The sequence below is a fragment of the Pongo abelii genome, chromosome X (assembly GCF_028885655.2).
Source record: "Pongo abelii isolate AG06213 chromosome X, NHGRI_mPonAbe1-v2.0_pri, whole genome shotgun sequence".
NCBI lineage: Eukaryota > Metazoa > Chordata > Mammalia > Primates > Hominidae > Pongo > Pongo abelii.
Window position 1 is genome coordinate 122,472,474 of NC_072008.2, and position 23,772 is coordinate 122,496,245.

General features: G+C 36.8%; 1 protein-coding gene across 1 annotated transcript; it reads right to left on the reverse strand.

The window, feature by feature from the left end:
• Nucleotides 1-5,841: 5,841 nt before the first annotated feature.
• LOC129053023 (sodium- and chloride-dependent neutral and basic amino acid transporter B(0+)-like) lies at nt 5,842-23,543 on the reverse strand. Its single transcript, XM_054544987.2, has 9 exons — nt 23,424-23,543; nt 22,395-22,527; nt 20,363-20,483; nt 16,256-16,485; nt 13,635-13,753; nt 12,984-13,083; nt 12,594-12,703; nt 8,123-8,181; nt 5,842-6,299 (listed from the first exon to the last, which is right to left on the reverse strand). Exons 4-9 carry the CDS (start codon nt 16,299-16,301, stop codon nt 6,257-6,259), a joined length of 477 nt encoding a protein of 158 aa, XP_054400962.1. The 5' UTR covers nt 16,302-16,485; nt 20,363-20,483; nt 22,395-22,527; nt 23,424-23,543; the 3' UTR covers nt 5,842-6,256.
• Between the last annotated feature and the right edge of the window lie 229 nt (nt 23,544-23,772).

Below are 23,772 nucleotides of genomic sequence, written 5' to 3' on the forward strand. Positions count from 1 at the left end.
TTGTTTGAAAGAAAAATTTAATTCCTACAGAAGCTTGTTGCAGAAATAAATTGCCCTTAATGTGTTATTATATAAAGGCTTCCTTCCTGCTCCCTCCTATTACCTGAAGGTGGCATCCTTTCTATAAACCAATTTTTCATTACCCTCACAGAAAGGCATGTCCATGTTGCCAACATACATAATACTACAAAGGTCAAACCACCACGGAAAACTACTTCACCTCACAGAATATAGTAAGCAAGAAAATTAAAGATTATTTATGCCCATCTCAAAGATGACAACAAAAAGAAAAATGAGAATCAAGTCTCATCATACAGCTGCATAACCAGACCTTTAACAAGAATCAGAAGAACATATAAACAGAAGAGATCATGTCTTAAATGTTAACTTTTGTACTTTATCAAAGAATGAATTAAAATGCTTCAAAACTTCTGCATGCTAATAGCACCTGTGAACCAAAACAAACTGCCAGAATATAAAACATGTTGCTTCAAAATAACTGCATCTAAAAGGAAGTTTTTAAGGAGAAATTATTCTATGATTACTATTACCATCCCCAGTTTAAAGTGACCCTTTTCAGAGGTTCCATATCTCCCATGACAGTCCTGGGCAAAGAATAACTTCCAGCATTTCAAAAATGTCTCAGAAATGCCAAGTAGCTGATTTGTTCTTGGCTTTGCTCAAGTTATGTGTTTTATAATCCATTAAAAAATAAAAGCAAATTTAAACTTCATCTACCCTTGGAACAAACCCTAGATACTATGTGTGTTTTGTCTGCTCTGGCCCACACAGTCATAAAATGTCAGAGATGAATTTTTAGTGTAGAGAGTAGACATTACAAGGTTGTGCTTCATTGAGGCACACTTGAAAAGCAACCAAAATTGTGACTCAGAATATCAAAAGTTTCAAACTAAATCATTTGATAATAACATAAAATGATTTAAGAATGTTCTATGACAAGTCTTGTACACCTTAATCACAATAATTCCCTATTTTCTACAAGACAGTGCAGTTTTATATTCACCATTCCTGTGCAGAATTTAAAGGTCTTAGGAAACTGACTTTCACAGGCCCATGCTGGTTTTGCCTGCCTTTATAATGAAAAAGAAATCCCCTATTTTGCTTCCATTTCGTTTCCTGTATTCGTGATTATGCATTTAGACCAGTGTTGGAAAATTACATCCCTAGCAAAAACCTGGCCCACCACCTGTTTATGTAAATAAAGTTGCATTGGAACATATCCACGCTCATTAATTTATGCATTCTCTATGGGTACTTTTGTACCACAACCACAGGGCTTGATATGTGTGGCAGAGATCATCTGGTCTATAAAGCTGGAAATATTTTCCTTTACACCAAAAGTTTGTTGACTCCACAATAGAATGTAATATCCATGCCACTCCAAGAAGATAAGTTTCATGGCAACATACACTATATTTATCTTATTTGTTGCTGTATTCCTTTTCCCTAGAACAATGTCTGGTGTATAATTGAGGCTCAATAAATACCAGTTGATTAATGAGTGAATAATTGTTACCTTGATCACATTCAAGCAGCCAGTCTTTCCATACTTAGATACAAGAAAGACTAGCCTACTCCACTGACCCTACGTCTTTCAGTCACTTGAGTCATGGAGCCTGAACAAGGAGAATGGAAGGTAATCAGGGATGGAGAAGCAGCCAATGGCTTAACATCTGAATCACACTGTTTTCATTGACCATGCAGAGGGAAAGCTCCTTAAAGTTTTGTTTGTCTATGCAGTGCCTAGCATGGAAGAAGCAGAATTCAGTAATTAACACACATATTGTTGTTGTTGTTGTTATGATAATCAGAATAGTGATAGCAATTATCTAATTTGGCCACTGCTCTGTAAAAATCCTTTCTGATCACAAACACCAACTTTACCCCCTTCTATTCTTAAGGCACAAAACAAATAGGAGGTATCTCCTAACTTAGTTCTTCAAAGGATAAATGCTGATGAAATAGAGGATTTTTAAAAGTCAGAAATTAATTATAACAAATGATTCAGAGGTAGTGATAAAGAATATAAAGATATGAACATTGGATTTTCTAACCTTTGCTAGAATAGTTTCAATCGAAGTATGAACTTGTATATCTAACTGCAGGAGATTAAAATAAAATGGGTATACCCAAACCAGACAAACATTAAAAGAAAAAAACCACATAACTATAGACCAATATATTTTATAAATATAGACATAAAATTCTAAACAAATGCTAGGAAAAAAATCCAGCAACCGGCAAAAAGAAATATTTAGCACAACCACATGGGATCTATCCCAACATGCAAGGGTGATTCAACATACATAAGTAAATCAATGCAATATACCATATTAATGGCATTAAGAACAAAAATCCCATTATCTTCTCAATAGATGCAGAAAAAGTATCTGACAAATTTCAACATCATTTCACCATGAAACAATCAACAGATTAGTAATAGAAGAAAATGTCTTTAACCTAATAAAGAAAAAGTATGAGAACCTAGAACGAATATCATACTTAATGGTAAAAAAATGAAAGCTTTCTCACTAAGATCAGGAACCAGACAAAGCTACTTGCTTTCCCCATTTCTATTCAATATTGTAGTAAGGTTCTAGCCAGAATATGTAATAAAAAAAACAAGTCATCCAAATTATAAAGAAGTAAAACATCTATTCTCACAGATGACATAACCTTATGTACACAGAAACTCATGAGGATTCCACAAAAACTATTATAAATAATAAACAAATTGAGCATGTTTTCAGGATACAATGTTAATATCAAAACTTAAGCTCCTGTAATCAAGATTGTGTGATACTTAAATATGGAGAGCCATATATGTCAAAGAAATATAATTGAAAGTGTAGAAATAAACCCACACATTTATGATCAATTGCTTTCTGATAAGAATGCCAAAATAATTCAATGAAAAAAGAATAGTCTTTTTGACTGTAGGTAAGAAAGTCAGTAGAGAAGAAAAGGGTACAGGACTACCACGTTTCATTTTGTTGATATGCAAATTAAAGCCTATGTAAGTCAAAATCAGGCTCAAGGGTATTTCACTCATGCAAAATCAGTTCTATCAGAGGATGAAAACAGTTTTAAGAATACATATGCTTCTTGGGAGCCAAGATGGCTGACTACACGCAGCCAGGAAGAACTTCTGCCACCAAGAGACAAGACCATCAAGAGGAACAGCCAACTCTGAGAAGATCTTTGGAAGGCACTGAGAGTGGGTGGAAGGAGAATGCAGACCCTGGGCTGAAGAAGCTGGGAAGCATGGGGTTGCTGAACACAAGAACTCTTTCCTGGTCCTGAGTCGCTCTGGGGAAGGGACGAGTTAAATAGGCATGGAGTGTCCTACTATCGCCATGGACTTAGAGAGTCCTAGCTGCAGGAGACAACACAACTCCACAAAACATTCAAGCTGTCAGGGATTGCCACTTGGAGAGTTGGAAGGGATGGTACTAGAGACTGCACGAGCCCACAGGGTTTGACACAGGAACAGCTGCAGTGGAACACAGCTAGGAATACCAACCCCCACAAGGCTTGCCACACTCCTCTAGGTGGCTTTGGCCTTTGTTGACTATCAGACCCGGACAGATAGACAAAGAACCAGTCTGATCTCAGTACCTCCCTGTCTGCCGGCCTCTCCTGGGGTCCCTGCCTGGCCACACCTGCTTGCCGTGAAACCTCAGAAGCCCAAATGGGTAGCTTGCCAGCAATCACTGTCATAGCTCTTTCACTGGCAGACCCTGCCTACAGAGCGGAGAGTTTTTGCAGATGGGCCCCCACCAGCATGCACCTGCCCACAGCCTTTGCCCACCACTTTGCCAACATGAACTGACCCACAGAAAACCCCAATGCTTTTGCCAGCACATGTGTGCACACCATCTCCACTTCCACCTTGACAGCCGCGGGCACGCAAAGCTCAGGGCACATTCCCTCACCCTCTCCTTTTCCAGCCCAGGTGCCTGGGCACATCCACAGCATGCAAAGGCTGCGCCCAACAGCCATGAGGGGAAATAAAGAAATAAATACAAACACGGCTATCGCTGGGACCCCACAAGGCTGACAGGTGGGTGCTTCTCATGCACCATGCCAAAGGAACATTTTTCCCCTGGCCACGGAATTCCACCCGGTCTGAACCAGGGGAAGAATACAAGGATTAAAGGGACCCACTAGCACTGAGCAAGGGGTTCTTTCCCCAGGACCTGCCCATATTGCCCCTTAAATTCTTTTTCTTTTCTTCTTCTTCTTTTTTTTTTTTTTTTTTTTTTTTTTGGCCTTTTCTAAGTGAGAGGGCTCCTCCTCCGCAGCGCTCTGTTTTTGATAGGGCAGTTAATGGAGTAACGATCCTGGCTGGCTGATAACTGCAAAGTCGGCAGGGCCCATTTGAGACAAACAGCCCCTGAAATATCTTTTAAGTCCGAAACTTGACTCCAAGTTGCTGGCTGAGGCCCTAGAAAGGAAAATAAGGTCTGAGGGATCCAAAGCCAGGCAACAGGCACAATGTAAATAGGCAGGACCAATTCCTGCCCACTGACCACCCCCCACCCCACCCCATGGAAGGAGGCCATGCTCCATGGCATAAACAGGCCCAGGAAACTCAAAGGTTGTCGACAGCAAAGGAAAATAGACACATAGGTGTGAGAGGTTAATTCTTATTCTCTAGGTTTTCCCTGCTACATGGGTGCATACCGCATTGATATCTATGGCCAGCACCTGCGAAGTTCGCCGGGACTCAGGGATACAAAGACGGAAGAGAAAGGGACGATCACTTTCTCTCTCCATCACACCCTGAGTTTTCACTAAAAGAAGCAAGGGAAATGAGAGACACCTCTATTTTCTGTCTTTCAGAATGAGCAAAATGTGGCACATATACACCATGGAATACTATGCAGCCATAAAAAAATGATGAGTTCATGTCCTTTGTAGGGACATGGATGAAACTGGAAACCATCATTCTCAGCAAACTATCGCAAGGACAAAAAACCAAACATCGCATGTTCTCACTCATAGGTGGGAATTGAACAATGAGAACACATGGACACAGGAAGGGGAACATCACACACTGGGGACTGTTGTGGGGTGGGGGAAGGGGGGAGGGATAGCATTAGGAGATATACCTGATGCTAAATGACGAGTTAATGGGTGCAGCACAGCAACATGGCACATGTATACATATGTAACAAACCTGCACATTGTGCACATGTACCCTAAAACTTAAAGTATAATAATAATAAAATTTAAAAAAAAAACAGAATTTAAGCTCAACCAATTAGAAGTAGCCAATAAACTAATAATTATATAACGAAAGAGTTTCCAACTGGATAAAACAAATATGGCAACAGTTTAACTGTAACCAATCAAATACTTGCTTAACTTCTGTGTCCATCCTTTAAAAGCCTCCCTTTTGCAGTTCCTCAGTGGAGCTCCTAAACCACTCCTGGTTTGGAGCTGCCTGATTCATGAATTGTTGTTTGTTCAAATAAACTCTTTAAAAATTAAAAAAAAAAAGAATGAGCATCCAGCTCTCTTCACCACCCCCAGCTTATACACCTCTGGGTTTTATCCTGCTTTGACACTCAGAATCTGGAGGACAAATGCCTCCTAGCCCTCTGCACAAAGGTTTGGCAAAATTATGAAAGACTGGGTTTGCCTCAGGAAGTAACTATTTGTTTCAATACTGTCCGTCAGTTGGAACTTTTCTGTAGATGTGAGGACAGATGGTCTGAGGCACCATATTGTTGCACAACTTTTCCTTAGTTCAGCTAAAGATGGGGTCCTTGCTGCAGGGCCATGAAAATTTAGGCTCATAGACAATTTGAAGGGTAAGGCAGGGTTTTATTGGGTGAAAAGGGAGAAAAATAAAACAGGGACCCTCGGCAAAGCCAGAGTCCCTGCTGGTGCACTTCCTGCCTCACAGTTTGAACTCCAGGTTCCACACAGAAAGAGGAGGGGCCAGACTCCTCCATGCTGAAAACTGCACAAACTTCTGCAGCTCCACCCCAGTATGCACTCTTCTCAGTGTGCAGGCCAGCTGGAGTTTTGCCAGGTAGCCCTTCCCACCTGTCTGTCTCATTTCCCCCTCTAAAGCAGTACATCCAACTGACATTAGAATAAAAAATATGGATAAGGATGAAGACCAATCTTAACTGCTTCCTGGTGACGGTGGCACTGTTTCAGGAGAAGCAGCAGTCAGAGCTCCCTCAGAGGTATAGCTAAGGGTTCCCAGCAGAAGGGGCCATCATCCAAGGCTCTGGTTGTATGACCCTTTGGAATTTGATAGCCTGAAGTCAAGAAGAGACAAACCAGGTTATTAGAAAACATGTAATAAAATGAAACAAGGAGAAGGGTATAAGGACAGCTCGGAAATCTTAAGGCCTTTTTCCAGTTTGCACAGGAAGAGGGAGGCCAAAAGCCCTACTGGTAAAAAAAAAAAAAAAAAAACTTTAGCCAACATGTTGGGCTTCTGTGTTCCCTTCCCCTGAGGCCAATCCTAAACCAACCAGTTTAAGGATTGGGAAATTAACTCTTTCCAGTTTGGAAGATGCATGTCCCATAGTAAAAAGACACAATTACCTATCTGTGAAGATAGAACTGAGGAGAAGAAAAAAAATAATAATGCTTTTTTCAAAGGAGTCCCAGAGGTTCAGAATGCATTCAAAAGGGGTACAGACTGGGCCAGGAGCAGTGGCTCATGCCTGTAATCCCAGCACTTTGGGTGGCCAAGGCAGGTGGATCATGAGGTCAGGAGTTCGAGACCAGCCTGACCAACATGGTGAAACCCCATCTCTACTAATAATACAAAAAAAAATTAGCCGGGTGTGGTGGACGCTTGTAATCCCAACTACTCAGGAGGCTGAGGCAGGAGAATCGCTTGAACCTGGGAGGCAGAGGTTGCAGTGAGCCAAGATTGCACCATTGCACTCTGACAGAGCAAGACTCCATCTCAAAAAAAGGGGGCTACAGACTGAAGATGAATGATTACCCCTCTAGAAAGAGGAGAGCAGGCGTCTTCTGAGCAGATACACAGGGTACATGAGGGAGAGAAGAAAGAGCATCCTCTTTCCCTCTTCCATCCTTGAATCCCTGAGTCCTGGCAACCTTGGCAGGTGCCGCCATGAGTGCCAAAATGGCTTGCACACATTAATCAGGGCTGCCTAGGGAGTGGGAATCATCCACTCTTACCCATGTATGCCCTATCTCCCCTGGTATCAATAGCCTTGAATTCCCTAAAACTCATTTATGCCATGGATACTAGCATGGCCTTTATCCATGACATGGGAAGCCTGAGCTTAGCTTGATTGGCAGGAGTTAGCCATGCTTACCTGTACTGTGCCCTTTTAACCTATGTTGTCATCTGCCTCTGGATCCCTTAGATACAGTTTCTTTCCTAGGGCTTTGATCCAAAGCTTGAAATTGAAAATGTGTCTGGGGGGGTGGGGTTTGCATGGGCTTCTTATCATAAGTTGAATGCTGAGGTGAAGCTCTGGAACTGAGCCCTTCTCCAGCAAGAAAGAGAAAAGGATGTCTTGTGACACACCCAGATAACTGGTAGCTATAGTTATGCTTTCTAGGATTTGGGTGCATGGTGCTTGGCCTTGGTTAGCTCCCTTGGTCTTACTTTCCCAAAACAAAACCTCAGAGTGATGGGCATCCTATCACCTGGCAGGTCTTGCAAAATTAAATTGCTCAGAACTAGAATATCATCCCAGGTTTCTACATTACCCATCCCTTTTGTTATTTCTGAGTTGTAGCTGGATATTGCTGATTGTTTCACAGGAACAAGCAGGGTTAGTCTAAAAATGTAGGCAAAAACTTAAAAACAACTAATAAGCTTAGAATTTAATGACAAATGCATGATAAGTTTTAAAACATAATTTCTCTCTCTCCAGTTCTCATTTTTGTTAAAAAAAATCATCATAGGACTGAGTGGTTTGCAAAGTAGACTTTAGTTTTATACTTGGCCTAATTATTTGCATGAAGTGTAGCAAGAATAACTCTTTCTAACAGGCCTTTTGGATTGGCTTTGATGGAAGTCTGTTCCACAAGGAACCTCAGATGAGGCCTTTAAAGCTAAGCCTAGCCATGGGTTTGTATCCTCAAATACCTGTGAGTTAGGTGATCCTCTCCTCTTAATGTCTCAAGATATACTTGGAGATCCTGGACCTGTTAGAAAGTGACATTCTTAACTGACCACAGGTCAGGAACCCTGTACAGGGACTGTGTAGATGAGGGTATAAGAACAGTCTCCCATGGGGCTTTTACTGGCTCTGCACGTTGAGATTTACTCCTTAAAGAGAAGCATACACTTCCAGTCAAAGCCTTGGTAAAATACTCAGTTTTTCCAATTGCATCCTATTGCAAAAGAAAAATGGATTCTTACTGCACAGATACAAACAACTATATTGCCGTAAGTTAAGAATACTTACAGATAGTTTCCAAATTCTAGAGGAACCAGGCAGAGAGAAACAAACATGCTCTAAATTTTTATCACAGGAGTATACTCAATTATTAAAGGCCATAAATAGTTCAAAATACGTTTCCTTGACTCTGAAAAACAAAACGTGGACCAGCAATTTTTCAAGCAAAAGTCATAAAGGCCGTTTCAGCTTTCTCAGTTCAGTCCATTTAGTTAAAACTCTTGTTTTGCATGATATTCATGAACATATCAGCTCTTCATGAGTCTTGTAAATTTTCCTTTATTCCAATGTCACAATCTCAAAAGTTTTCAGAAGCTTGTATTTGAGAGCACCTGTTAAAGTTCTATAGCTTATTATAAACCATCTTTTGAAAAGCATAAAACAAGACAATTGTCCATGAATAGCAAAATATCCAGGATAGTTACAGTTACTAACACAATTGACAAAGAAGTTTGGTAATTTCTGTGGTTTACAATGACTTAATATAATGACCTTAATTATGATTGATAGTATATACTTGGACTAGAATTTGAGAAATCCCATACAATTTTGGAACATATGTTAGCATTACTCACAAAAATATAACCTAAAGAAAATTGAACATCATTTTGGCAACACCATGTACCTAAATATGTCAAATAATCCTGTTTATCTTGCTTTTCTGGACACTGTAGGGGCCCTCTGAAGTATCTGAAAAGCTAGGCATCAGGAAAGACAATTTTGAAACTGAAGTTTGATTTTGGGAAGCCTATTAAATATGTTTAAAGCACTTGATATTATGAAATAGAATTTCAGATTACCATACATTATTTATTTTTCCAAAACTGTGACTCAGAAATTTTAAGAAGCAAAAACCTTTTATAACCCTTTACAAATTTTGCCAAAGAGCATATTAGCACCTTAAGAATACCTTGTTGTTGAATTTAGTCAATATGTTTACATAGAGAACCCCTTTGTGAGATTATTTTCCACAATCCTTCCACCACTTGTTTGAGCCTTCAGATTTTCCTAATTCAAAACAATCCTTTAACCCTAGGCAAAAATTTACATATCCATGACTTCTTACAGCCTTTTACGAAAACACACATTTTATTATTCTTACACACCTTGCATGTAAATTTATGTTCAGTAGTTTCAATTACATGTTAAAATGGTAACTCCTAGTAATTTTTAACTCTAAGGTAAAATCTGGTAAATTGCTTTAATTGTGTGCTAAGTACAGCCAAGGTTTGCTTTCCAGCATAATTAGGGGTGTGGTTAGTTCCATATGTCCTCAAGCCTTACCAATTCTGAAGCAGGCAAGTCAAATATTTCTTAAAACCCATAAATCAGTTTGTAACCTCAAAACACTGAGCAAACCTTGCATCTGACTTGCATAATTTAGTTCAGCTATTTACATTTTAATGACACCTGCATTTTACCAATAATCTTCAAGGCTGTTTTTATTTCTCAAGGATTAAAGTTACGTGAAATGAAAGGTACCACAGCTTTTATCTTCCCTTAAAGGAATATTTGATCCAAGTGCTTGTCTTTCTTTAGGCCAAATTAATTAGAGCTCTTTTTACAGACATTACAAACAACACACACACAGACAGGCAGAAGAAAACCCAGTCCCCACAAGATCCTTTTTCACAACCAAAACTTTACAGAGAATATAAACAGTGATAGTTGGGGGTCCTGGCCTAGCAAAATGCCTTCTAAAAAAAAAAAACTGGCTTAAAACATAACTGCTGATGGGGTAGATAAGGGGAAGAAAAAAATGTTTAAAAATGCCCGGGGAAGAACCTCTTACTCTTATGCAACTGGTTCCTCCACCTGGAGAAAAGCTTAATTACTGTCTGATGGAGTTAAACCCCTTAGCTACGGAAGGGGAAGGCGCCTGGCAGGAATGGCAGTGCAGGGCCCTTGGGCCATGTGTCCCAGCTCCGGCAGGGGTGGGGAGTGGGGAGGGGAGAAAGGAGCTGCAGCTCGCTGGTCCATGCAGAAAAAGAAAGGAAAATGCCATGAAGACCGAGGCTGACCTTCCCAAACCCCAGGAGCAATGGGGGTAGGGGCAAGGTCTCCCCTATGCTCAGAACTCCCAGGATGAAAAGGCTTACAAATGACAGTGAGAGGTTTTGAATCCCCATTTCACTCACCGCTTCTTGAGCCCCCATGTTGCATGCCAAAAATGTTGCAAGACTATTTCTTAGATCAGCTAAAGAAGTGGTCCTTGTCACACAGCTGCAAATGGTGCAAACTTCTGTGGCTTCACCCCAGTGTGCAGTTTTCCCAGTGCAAAGGCCAGATGGAGTTTTGCCAGGAAGCCCTTCCCACCCGTCTCTCTCAATATGTGCAGGCTTTCTATATCTCGCAAAGCAATCCAGACCTTTGCTGACAGTGTAGGTTTGATCCAGGCCTCCTGTTTGCCATCTCAGAGAAGGCTGCAAGGGCAAGCTCAGGGAATTAAAGATATGAGTCTCAGATTCACCCCCAGCAGAGGCACCAGCTCCGTCCAGCCCTGCTCCTCTGAGTCCACCCTGACATCCCTATCCAGCTTCAGCCTCTCACTTGCCCCCTCCAAAAAATCTTCATCCTAATTCAGCCCCAGTCTCAGTCTTGCCCTTGCAACAGATGCCCAGTGAATTTGGACCAAGTAAGGTCCAGGTCCCCTTCTCCCTACAAGACTTAAAGTAAATTAAGGGGGATCTTGGAAAGTTTTCAGATGACCCTGATAGATATATAGAGGCTTTCCAGAATTTCACCCAAATATTTGAACTCTCCTGGAGAGACAATATGTTACTTTTGAATCAGACCCTGACAGACACTGAGAAGCAGGCTACTCTGCAAGCAGCAGAGGGATTTGGGGATGAGCTTTGTATCATATATAGCATCAGGAAAGGGAGCAGACATTATCCAACTGGAAGAGAGGCAGTACCAGTAAATGACCCTAAATGGAATCCCAGTGATGAGATGGTAGACTGGAAGAGGAGACACTTTTAGCTGTGCATAATGGAAGGCTTATGTCGAACTAGGACCAAGCCTCCCAATTATACTAAGTTGTCCATGATTGACCAAGGATTTGATAAAAATCTCACTGTCCTGGAAAGGCTAAGAGAAGCCTTGGTAAAGCACACCTCTCTATCTTCTGATTCAGTCAAGGGACAGCTAATCCTAAAGGATAAATTTATTACTCAGGCAGCTCCTGACATCAAGAGGAAGCTACAAACAGGTCCTGGGACCAGATAGTATTTTAGAGAACTTCCTGAAAGTAGCCACCTCAGTCTTTTATAATAGAGATAAGGAGGCCCAGAAGAGAGTGAGGAAATACCGGAAAAAGACAGAGGCCTTAATGGCCACCAGGAAAGCCCACAAAACTTTTCCTTTTCTAGGAAAACCTTTGAAGCATGAAGACAATGAAAACCAAAACAGATCTATGAAGCTTTGACACTGCCCCACCCCACCATCATTATTTCTAGTTCATAATCATTCTCCATCCAGTGTGGTGTTTATTTTGGTGCTCAGTCATCTACTGTCCTAAAATATTATTTGAAGATTTTAAGTCTATATGTTATGTCTCTCAAGTAAAACAACTTTTGCATTACCTCAGATCCTAAATAGTATTAATTGTTGAATTTATTAACATAAACCATTGCCCCTATTGACACAGGTAAGTTTCTTTGTTTTCGGATGCCAAATACCTTCCTCATTAAGAGATAAAATGTGAATTAAAATATGACTGGTGTTTCTCAGCAGTCAGTATATTTAAACTGAATTCCTTGAAGGTAGGATGTGGGCCTTATGTATCTCTGTGTTTTCTGTGCCTGGCAGAATGGTTAGGAACACTATTGTTGGTTCAAAATATTTTTTAGGGAATAAGAAAATTCATGATTTATTTTCCTTTATTCTACTGATAAATTTTAAATTATTGATAACTTTTAAGTCTATATGAACCTGTTTATTTTCTCAAATGGTAAATGTTTAAACTGATGGTCTCAAAATAATACTGCAAAGGCATTTTAATTGAAGCAACTTGGAGGCACCAGCTATAAATACTGCAAAACTTGAAAATCATTCACTTATAAAATTAGTTTGCCTTTTGTCTTCAATGTGAATTACTAAGTTTATCTTAGAATGTATGTATTATTGATACCAATGTCATGGTATATTATTACTTACAATCAAAAGGATAGGAGTAATGACAAACCAGCAAGCTCTCCACCATAGCCAGAATATCCACCTCTTTGCTCCAATCATCATTTCTATATCCTCAATGAATCTGTTCCCTCCTAAACAAGATAAAGAGTACATTGAATGTTTGCTAATATTTTCTTCCAATAACCATTGTGGCATCAATGATCTTTCTGTGTCTAAACATTTTTCTGTAGCACAACAATGAAGCATACACCTGTAACTACATTTTCTTCATAATATATTTTGTCCAGTATATTGTACTTTACTATTATAATAGTATAAAAATTAATAGTATAATTAGGTAAACATAATGAAAATGAGTCAAACTAAACTATTTTAATAAAACTTGAAAATAATTTTATAGTTACTATTTACCATAAATCCAGATGATTCCAACTAGCTCCAGCATAGCTGCAATTAAAATGCCCCATCCACCACAGAAGTGGTCAATCAGATGAATCCAGTAAATTCCAGCCTACCAAAAAATATTGATTACTTCTAAGTATATTTTAATCATTTTTATGATTGCTGAGGTATTCAAATTGAATCTATTAACTTAATCTTGACATACGCTCCTTAGTTTCACCTCTGCTAAAATGTGTAAAGGAATGTTTCAGGTGTAAACCCAAATGTGGCTTTAAATATCTCAAAAATCTTTCAATCTACACTGAGTTACTGGAAAAAAAAAAAAAACAAGCACTTAGAATAGTTGATTATCAGAATGATATGCAATGTCTGTATGTTCTGTAGTGGTTACCAAGGAATGTAGTATCTGTATCTGTAGTGTTTAAAGTCTGTAATCTTATTGTAACTGAAGTAACTGTCCATTATTAGGCCTCCTCATCTGCAAAATAGACTTACAAAAGTAATAATGGAGAAAAATGGGCTAAAACCCAGAAAACCTTGATCCAAGTCAGACCTGGACTTGTCACTAAGCGACCTCTTAAGCCTTCGTTTCTTTCGTTAGGTTATAAAGTATGTTCCAACTAATAATTTGTGTACGAAAAAAAAAATGCTGTAGTATACCTGAGTCACACAGACGAGACCAAGGAGAAACAAAACCAAGCAGCAGCCCAAAGTTATGGAAACCATCATTTTCTTCATCACTTTGGGAAGTAAATCTTGAATCGTTGTTTTGATCATTTCTTCAGGGGGGAAAAATGACATGTTATATATCAACTTATTTGCCAATACTGTTAATCACAGAATTCCACGTCTGTTAATCAAATTTACAAACATATGTTGAGTAGAGACTCTGAGCCCTGCTCCTTGCTTTTAAAAACCCATAGGGTCATTTATTTTGGCAGTCATCACTTGGTTCTGATGAAAACTGAATGCAGTTCTATTTGTTGTTTTTAGTCTGCTTTATATGATTTTTCATTGATAGCAATCGTAAGGTAACAGTCCTCTGTGAGCTGAATTCATCTAAAAGGAAGAGTTCTAATAGGACTTTTAAATAAGGTAAATATTTGAATCAGTGGTGTGGAGACATAAAGGATTCTAGGTTTAGAAATAAACGTGTCCATGAAATATGGAACTGGCCAAGAGTAGAAAGATGTGTGAATGAAAATATCAGAAAAGATGTTTGAAATTTTTGAGGATTTTAAAAGTCAGCAAGAAAACTCTGGATTTTATCCTATAAACAGAGTAAACTATGCAACTGTTTTATATGAGAGAGTGGTAGGATGAAATTTTTTTTTCAGAATTTCCCTAGTCATATAATCTAGGTAAATCCCTATATGTGCATAGAACTATGTGCAAGTATGATCATTGCAGCAGTGTGTGTAATTTTTTAATTAAATTATTCAAATGCTCATTATTATGGTAAAAAGAGATTGTGATTTAATTAGATCTATATACCTATGTATCACCTTGATTCATAATTAATGCAAAAACAACTTTCAGAGTAATATGTATGCTATGAAACTTCACATTTATGGGAATGGGAAAATTTAAAAATGTATATGTTATTTTTGAATACGTATAAAATGTATATAAACATGGACAGAATAACATACACAATCCATGGTAACAGTTGCCTCTAGAGAAAAATATGAATTGTATCAGGGAGAGAAAGACAGGGGACTTCAAATTCACCTGTAACAGTTTATTTTTTTAAATAGCTGAAAGAAGTATGATAAAATATTATTGGGTATTCCTTTTGAGTGTCAAGTATTTTTCTGTATTTAAATTTAAGTTAAAATATCTTTCAGAAAGGTCATTCTGAGATTAACTGCTAGGGGGCAATATGGGTAATAAAAGCATGTTGTCAATTAGAGGAAACTCAAATGAAATATACGAGTACTATGTTAACACTGGAAATATTACTTACCAATGGAAGCAAACTGAGAATCGAGACCCAAATTTAAAAGCTTGAAAAAAATAATATGATCTAAAATGGACCACCTGGTAGTTGCACTAGAGCTTCTGGATAGGCAATGAATGCCAAATCAAAACATACAAAAATGTATGATATTTTAAATTAGTTACCAATAGTTAAACATTTAAAAAATAAGATATTAGAAAAATCTCATCTTATTTGGCAACACAATCTATGACATAAATTCTTTACCAACTGTTTCACTTTCCTTTTTAAAAACATTGGATTTGGTTGTTTTGTTCGTTAAAGTTAGGGAGTTCACTAAGTTTTCTTTACAGCTGGACACTCAAAGTCACTTGACTCTCTTACCTTTATAATATTCATGTGTTTTAAATATTCAGTCCCAATACTGTAATTTTACATAAGGAATTTGTATATTGTCTTTCTCTCCCTGATACAATTCACATTTTTCTCTAGAGGCAATTGTTACCATGGATTGTATACGTTATTCTGTCCATGTTTATATACATTTTATATGTATTCATAAAAGTATGGGAAGTGCTTAGCATGATGCCTGAACCTTGTAGTTGTACAGTAAGTAGTTCATATTAAGGACTAAACAAAATCTGGGAAAACATTCTATTTTCTTAAGCAATGTTTTCCTAATATACTCCTGTTTACATGGTTAATCTAAGAATTATTATATTATTAAAGCAACCAAATTATGTAAGACTGTGATGGGTGATACTGAGTGTCAACTTGACTGGATTGAAGGATGCAAAGTATTGATCCTGGGTGTGTCTGTGAAGGTGTTGACAAAGGAGATTAACATTTGAGTCAGTGGGCTGGGGAAGACAGACCCACCCTTAATCTGGTAGGCACAATCTAAACAGCTGCCAGAGAATGTAAAGCAGACAGAAAAACGTGAAAAGGCGAGACTGGCCTAGCCTCCCAGCCTACATCTTTCCCCCGTGCTGGAGGCTTTCTGCCCTCGAACATTGGACTCCAAGTTTTTCAGTTTTGAGACTCGGACTGGCTCTCCTTGCTCCTCAAGCTTGCAGACAGCTTATTGTGGGACCTTGTGATCATGTAAGATAGTATTTAATAAACTCCCCTTTATATATATATATATACACACACACACACACACACACACATATCCTATTACTTCTGTCCCTCTAGAGAACCCCAGTACAAAGACAAAGAGAAAGAAAATGCAATACTCTAAATTATGACTGTTTTAAGTAAATTTCTATAAACTATATTGGAGTTTCATAAGTGAGATACATTGAATTAATCAGAGTTGATAATATATGGTATTATATACCTGATTTTCCAACTTGAGAAAATTCTTTTCCAGATATATGAGCCATTTGGCCCAATATAGAAAAAATAGCAAAGCCAGCAAACACACTAGTGAGACAGTTTGTCAAAAAAAACTACAATGGCATCAGAGAAGCAGTTGTTTTTGAACTTATTGTAAGATGATAGAGCAACTAAGCCACCCCAAGCCACCGAAAGGGAGTAAAATATCTGAGTGGCAGCATCTTTCCATACCTATAAGAGAAGATAATTTAGTATTTTAAAACATATACTCAATTTTTTATCTGTATAAGTATCTCACATATGCAAATTAATATATTATATGTAACAGTGAAATGAACACCCAAATGCCACTACTCAGCTTAAGAAATAAAATATTACTGTCCCTTCTTGATTACATCACCCTATCACCCTCCAGTGGTAATTGCTATCCTGACTTTTGTGTTCATCATTTCTTTGTTCTTTTTTATACTAGGTTTGAATGTTTTGGAATTTATAGAAAAGTTATTTTAATGCATGTAAACATATACAATGTGCGCTTTTCTATTTGGTATTGTGAGATTTATCCAGCTCACATATAGCAAATTGAACTATATAAAATGTCCACTTTATGATTCTAAATGAAAGAATATAAGCAAATTTATTTGTTTAAATTAAATATACATAGTTCTTTTAATCACTCTTTATTGCCACCACGCTTACGTCACAATTTATCCTTTCTCCTGTTGATGGACATTTAGGTCATTCACTGTGTTGCTCTTATAGAGCTGTAAACATTCTTATATATTCCCCATATGTAGGTGTGGAACTGTGATGTTGAAAAGTATACGCATCCTCCCTTTTACTAAACCTTGCCGAATTGTTCTTTAGAGTGGTTATACCATTTTGCACTCCCACTAGCTGGGTGTGAGGGTTCCCATTCCACCATATACTTGCCAACACTTCATTTTCCATAGGATTTTTTTTCTGTGTAATTCTTGTTTATGTCTTTTGCCAGTTTCTGGTTTGGCCTGTGTTACTTGGTTTCTAATAATTATTGATGTCTTTTGGATTCTAATTCTTTGTCTATTATATATGTTGATTTTTTTCCTCCCAATTTGTGGCTTATTTTTTTTACCTTTTAACATTGTATCCTTCGATTAACCACAGTTGTTCTGGGTTTACTGAAAATGAAGGTATCCATCTTTGATTATATGTATTGCCCTTGATCTCTGTTACTTTTAAAAACTGCTTAGCCCAAGGTTATAAAGGTACTATTCTATATGTTCTTCTAAAAGAATTCAAGTTTTGCCTATATTGTTAAATTTTCAATTCACCTAATATTGACATTGTGCATATCAATATATGTGATATGTGAATGATATGTGAAATTTCCAACTGATGTTGTTTCCTAAATAGGATATCAATTGTTCAAGGATAATTGATATTATCAATTAAATCAATTAGATATCAATTCTATCAACTGGATGATTATCCCTTTCCCTATTGATCTGCATTGCCACCTCTGCCACATGCCAAGTTCCATTTGTTTTTTAATCTATTTCTGAGATTACTATCCTGTTCCACTGGCCTATATACCTATACCTATGCTAACAACTCACTATTTTAATTAGTACAGTATTATAAATATTGTTTCCTATCTTTATTTAAATAAAGGACAAGTCCTTTTCACATCAGATACACCTTGGGGTTTTGACCTTTTTCTTTTTTGAAGAAAATTTACAATCAGTTTTCAAGTTCCATAGAAAACTGTTTTGGGATAGATTAAGGTTATTTTATTTATATTTAAGAAAATCATATTAGAAATAAAATTCCCTCTTTTTTCTTAGGCTCTTGTCCATATTAAGAGATAAGCAGCATGCTCAGGTTGGTCTCTGAGCTTCTTTTACTTGATACATTATGTGTGCCTGTGTGACAGGGGAGCTGGAAGTGGGTGTGGCGGTTCTATGCTGTGTAAGAATACTACTGCTGATGTGTACCTAGGTTGCAAAGAAAAGTGAAGATAAATTCCGAACATAGTTTAAATCTCCATATCTATGGATCTCATATCCATATACAATATCATTACATTAGAGATTAGGAAATCCTAATTCAAATTGCATTAATTGGCTGTACACTATTGGCACAATTTGAATCTATCTTGGTTTTAGTTTCATCACTGTAATGAGGTAGTTAGAAAAATAATTTCTGCATTCCTGAAGACCTCTCTATCTATAAATTGGTATGGTTCTGTACTCTCCTGGAGATCTCAATGGAGTTCAGATATTCAAAGAAAAGGAAGGACACCTGATTATAATTCTGTGTTTAGAACACAGATTGTGAGTAATACAAAAAAAAATCTAAGAAAAACAATTCTCATTGCCAACAAACCCAAGGAAGGAGTTGGGTTGTGTTGTGTTGGAGAGCAGAGGGTGAGAAGATTAAATTGTATGTTTCACAAGGAGCTTTAGGTTTCACTCTGATTTTTTAAAAGATATTAGAGACACTGAAACACAGGCCAATAAAAAAGCATCACATACATTTTTTCAGAATGGTTTCAAGGAAGTACAAAACCCAGTTATCTTGGGCTTTTAAAATCCACTAAAAGAATATCAAAGGTGCTTTTTAACTATGCTCAAAGTCATGAGTTTTAAAGAAAATGGTGAATCTACTTCCTAGGGAAAATGTTGCAACTATAACAAGATAGTATAATGTAACAGAAATAATTGAAATAATTGTGTGTTAGCTCATATTTATTAAAAAGTTAACTATTTCCAAGTGCATTAACATATTTTATCTTGTTCAGTAACCTAACATAGAGAAGGTGATGAATCCCAACTTTCGTTTTATTTCTTATTCAACGTCCAAAATGGTCTTCAAATGGGGAAGAGATTAACCCACAGGGATAAAAAGAGTAAAGCCCAAGATAAATGAAGAAACAAATTAAGATGGTCTGTGGACACATCAAAGTATATTAAGCTCCAAGACTATAATAATACAATTCCATAGATCTAAAATAACTTGGTTATGTGATTAATTGTTGAGTAGAAATTATTGAGCACAAAAATGTAACCAAAGACCAATGACTGACATTTCAATTTTCAGAAAGGTAATTGTAAATAAATGACAGATTTCCACAACTAAAATCTCATACACTTGGCACTGCTTACCAAAAAATTTACAAGAAATAATTACATATCCTCTTGTAAATATTTAGAAAAGAAAACAGCAATGGCTGGAAATTAGCATGAGTTCCATGAAGAATACTATAGCAAACTAAAACTAATATCCATTTTGAATAGTACCACTAGTATGGCAGATAATATTAACATAGTGTCTCTTGATTTCAACATAAGATTACAGGTTTTTACTTGAACAGAACTTAATGTGTGCTAAGAATGTGATGTGACTAGTAAAAAAGTGAAAGCATTCTAGGCCATACTGATAGAAGCATACTATCTGTAGTACACTTACTGTTAATACTCTCTGCAGTAAAACTGTAAATGATTTTACATACCAGTGATACACTCAGCCATTATCTAAAGGTAAGGTTAAAAGAGTGTTACCTAATTCTTTTTCATGGCATATGTTTAGATTTTTGGTATAAGTAACAATTTTGGTTATGGAATGCTTAATCCATGTCATATTTATGTTTTGACTTCACAATTCACTAAGCAAAACTTGACAATATTTTGGGGACATTAAATTTTGAAGAAAATTAAAATGTATATTAGACCATTAAACTTTCAACAGTAATCTCTAAAGCTACTATGAGTTTATCCAATAAAACACATAGCCCTAGTCATCAACTTGCAGGTATTTATGAATGCAATATTATTTTTCAGATTAATAAGCCCAAAATTTTGTTGGTCAAATAGAATCTGTTTAAATGAATAAAAAATGACTTTTAAAATCCGATTTCTAAAAATTATCTCACCATCAATAAAAGAGCATTAATGGCATATTAAATATTAGCTAAATCGGACATCTTAGTGGATAGAAACTAATAAACCTAGCTGTATATTTTGTTGTGAGCTACTACATTACGATATTCATATGGAACCAAAGATTTTTGGCATTTGCTTTTAAGATTTACCTCCTCAGATAATTCGAAATCCAAAATAAGACTCACCTCAGCTTCCTTAAGTTTTGTAAAATTTGTGCTCCAATATAGTATGAAATGCCTATTGAAGCACTCTCCCGAGTTGCACCTCTTACTAATAAGATGAGTAGGACCACATAGGGGAAAAGAGCTGTAAAACATAACACTTATCAAAAAAAGTAACCAAAAATTAATGTTATTTTTTAAATCATGATATATATTTACATCATGATATATATTTACAATCATATATAATTGTACACAAGTAAAATTATTAGCAAGTTGAGATTATTTAAATAAAGTACTGGGATTTCATAGGGTCTGATGATATAGCAAAGTTAGCATAATTTCTTATTTGTGTTCTTACAACTCTCAAATGATCCATTTAAAAAATACTTTGATGTATTAATCAGCATTTCCCAGGTTTAGGTTGTATCCTTCTTCTCTCAGTAAATTACTGCATTGAGATGAGGCAGGAAATGATTTTAAACCCTGCAGTGGTTAGTATATATTCAGCCTTCAAGACGAAGGAAAATATTTTCTAGTAGATATCCAAATCCCAGAAAAGCATATTGAAGTGAATACTGGACACTTGTTACTGTTATCCTTACAGCTACCATTAAGAGAGTTTGATAGCATACATACAGGTGCACTGCTTCTGTACCAGATTACACATGGTTCCAGATGAGCAGATTGCCTTTGAAACCAGCTTTGCCTGAATATGGATGTTTTCTTTGATCCATAGATGTCCTATGTTTTATAATACATCCAAGGAGATGATTTAAACAAGTCATTCAGAGACCAATAAAAATTAATCGCCTGAGTAAATGGCCTTTAATGGACTCTTTCAATATTAACATCAAAAGGAAACCAAGGGTTTAAAAAATGTGCAACTAAAACATTTTAGGAAGTTTTCACTGGATTTGTGATATTCACAGTATTTTTTGTGATGTAACAGCATGTCTCATTACAACTTAACATTAACTGAATGTGCTGGATATTGTACTGAGAATACAAAGATAAGATCTCCAGTTATTCCTGTCCTTCACCTTACAGAAATTTCCATTGACTAGTTAAAAACTCATAGACATTTTTTCTGGGTATTGTGCAACTATTCATGGAGAAAATTTCATGTTGTTTTCTTAAATTATCATGATTCTCCCTGAAAGTCTATAAAAGTAAAAAATTAAGTGGGAAAATATAACAGAATGTTTTTCAAAAGAGGCCATTTCCCTGAGAGAAAAAGTTCTGTGTACATTTTAGCAATATTTAAGAGAATAAATAGTGTGTGTACACACACACACACACACACACACACACACACAATTTCTCTCTCTCTCTCTCCAACTGAGGGATTCCTGATACTATTACTCTATAGAACAAGGATCTAGATTTTCCAAACCAAACATTGCAATATATGATTCCATTCAAAATGCTTCCTTATATAGTAGGATAGAAAATTTTATAATATACTCTCAAGCCTCAGAATGCTGTATCAGCTAAAAGGGTCCAATTTTTGAGTAATTGTGCAACTCTAGTAGTAGTTGCTATTTTGTTTGTTTGTTTTATATTTAGCAAGACAGAGATCCGGGCTGGGCACGGTGGCTCATGCCTGTAATCCCAGCACTTTGGGAGGCCAAGGCAGGCGGATCACCTGAGGTCCGGAGTTTGAGACCAGCGTGACCAACGTGGAGAAACCCTGTCTCTACTTAAAATACAAAATTAGCCTGGCGTAGTGACACATGCCTGTAATCCCAGCAACTCGGGAGGCTAAGGCAGGAGAATTGCTTGAACCTGGGAGGCAGATGCTGCAGTGAGCTGAGATCATGCCATTGCACTCTAGCCTGGGCAACAACAGCGAAACTCCGTCTAAAAAAAAACAAAAAACAAAACCAGAGATCCTATATATTTACTTATAGCTTAAGATGACTACTTAGAAAGCTTTTCATACATTTGAATCCTTCCATTATAGAAAGAAAAATGCTTTTGATAATGCTTGACAATGAACTACAATGAAATTAGAAAGCTGCCATATCACTATCTAATGTATTTTTCAAATTACCTTGGCAGGGGTCTTGATTCCTTTAAATAGTGCTGCTCCAAGTATGAGCCGAGCCAGAAGACAACAAAGTGCTAAATATCACACAATTACTGCAGTCTCATCCATTCCACTTGTCCGCTGGAGCACCATTTTACTGAAACACATAAGCTGTTTTCTGATCACAGAATCACTTGTGTTATAGAAAATACATTGCATTTTGTAATATAATTTATCCCGGGGAAGCTTCATGAATATTGTATCTTATTAATATATCAATCTCCTGTGAGCCTTTATTGATAGGTACTAACAATATGAAGGGGCAAGAACATTTTATTAAAAGGCCTGGCTCTGAACTTTGGAAAGTCTAGATCACTCTGAACTTCAGAGTAAACAAAACTTCAGCCAATCCAAATTTTCAAAACCCTAGTATTCTCTATTTTGGTTAGTGGGTATGCAGTTAGATGTAAATTCTCTGATTTTATACAACTTTTTTTTTCCAATTTCTGTTTCTCCACTGATTCCTTTATTTTTACATTTTTGTAGCTGAACATAACCTTCTATCTTGGAATTGCTGTAGTTCTTTGTTATGTCAGTCCCAGAATGATCAAACTTACTGAATATGTGCATATTCCCCATTTACTCCTGTCTAATCCTTCTGTAAATTGAGATATTATTTACATACTATATAATTCATCATTTTAAAGTGTACAATTTAGTGGGTTTTAGCATGTTCATAACCATGACCACTTTCGAATCTCAGAATATTTTTACCACCCCAAAAAGGAACCCTATACCCAGTAACAGTCACTACCTAATCTTCCTTTTTTTCAGCCCTGGTAACCACAAATCCACTTTCTGTCTCTGTTAAATTTGCCTGTTCTGGAAATGCCATAAAAAAGTAATCGTACAACATTTGGCTTTTTATCTTTGGCTTCTTTCACAAAGCATAATGTTTTAAAGGTTCATCTATGTTTTAGCACAAATCAGTACTTCATTTCTTTTTATGGCTGAGTAACATTTAATCGTATAGATAGATCATATTTTACTTACACATTTATCAGCTGATGACATATGGCTTGGTTCTACCATGGCTATTATGAATAATGCTGCTATGGATATTTGTGTACACTTTTTTGTGTAGACATGTTTTCAATTATCTTGGGTATATACCTAGGAGAGAAATTGCTGGGTCACATGGTAACTCTTTAAAATTTGAGGAACTGCCAGACTCTTTTTCAAAGTGTCTACACCTTTTTACATTTACACAAGAAATTTACAATTAATTTAAATTTACATTTACACAAGAAATGTAAAAAGGTGTAGACACTTTGAAAAAGAGTCTGTCAGTTCCTCAAGTTTTAAACAAAGTTACCATGCTACCAGCAATTTCTCTCCTAGG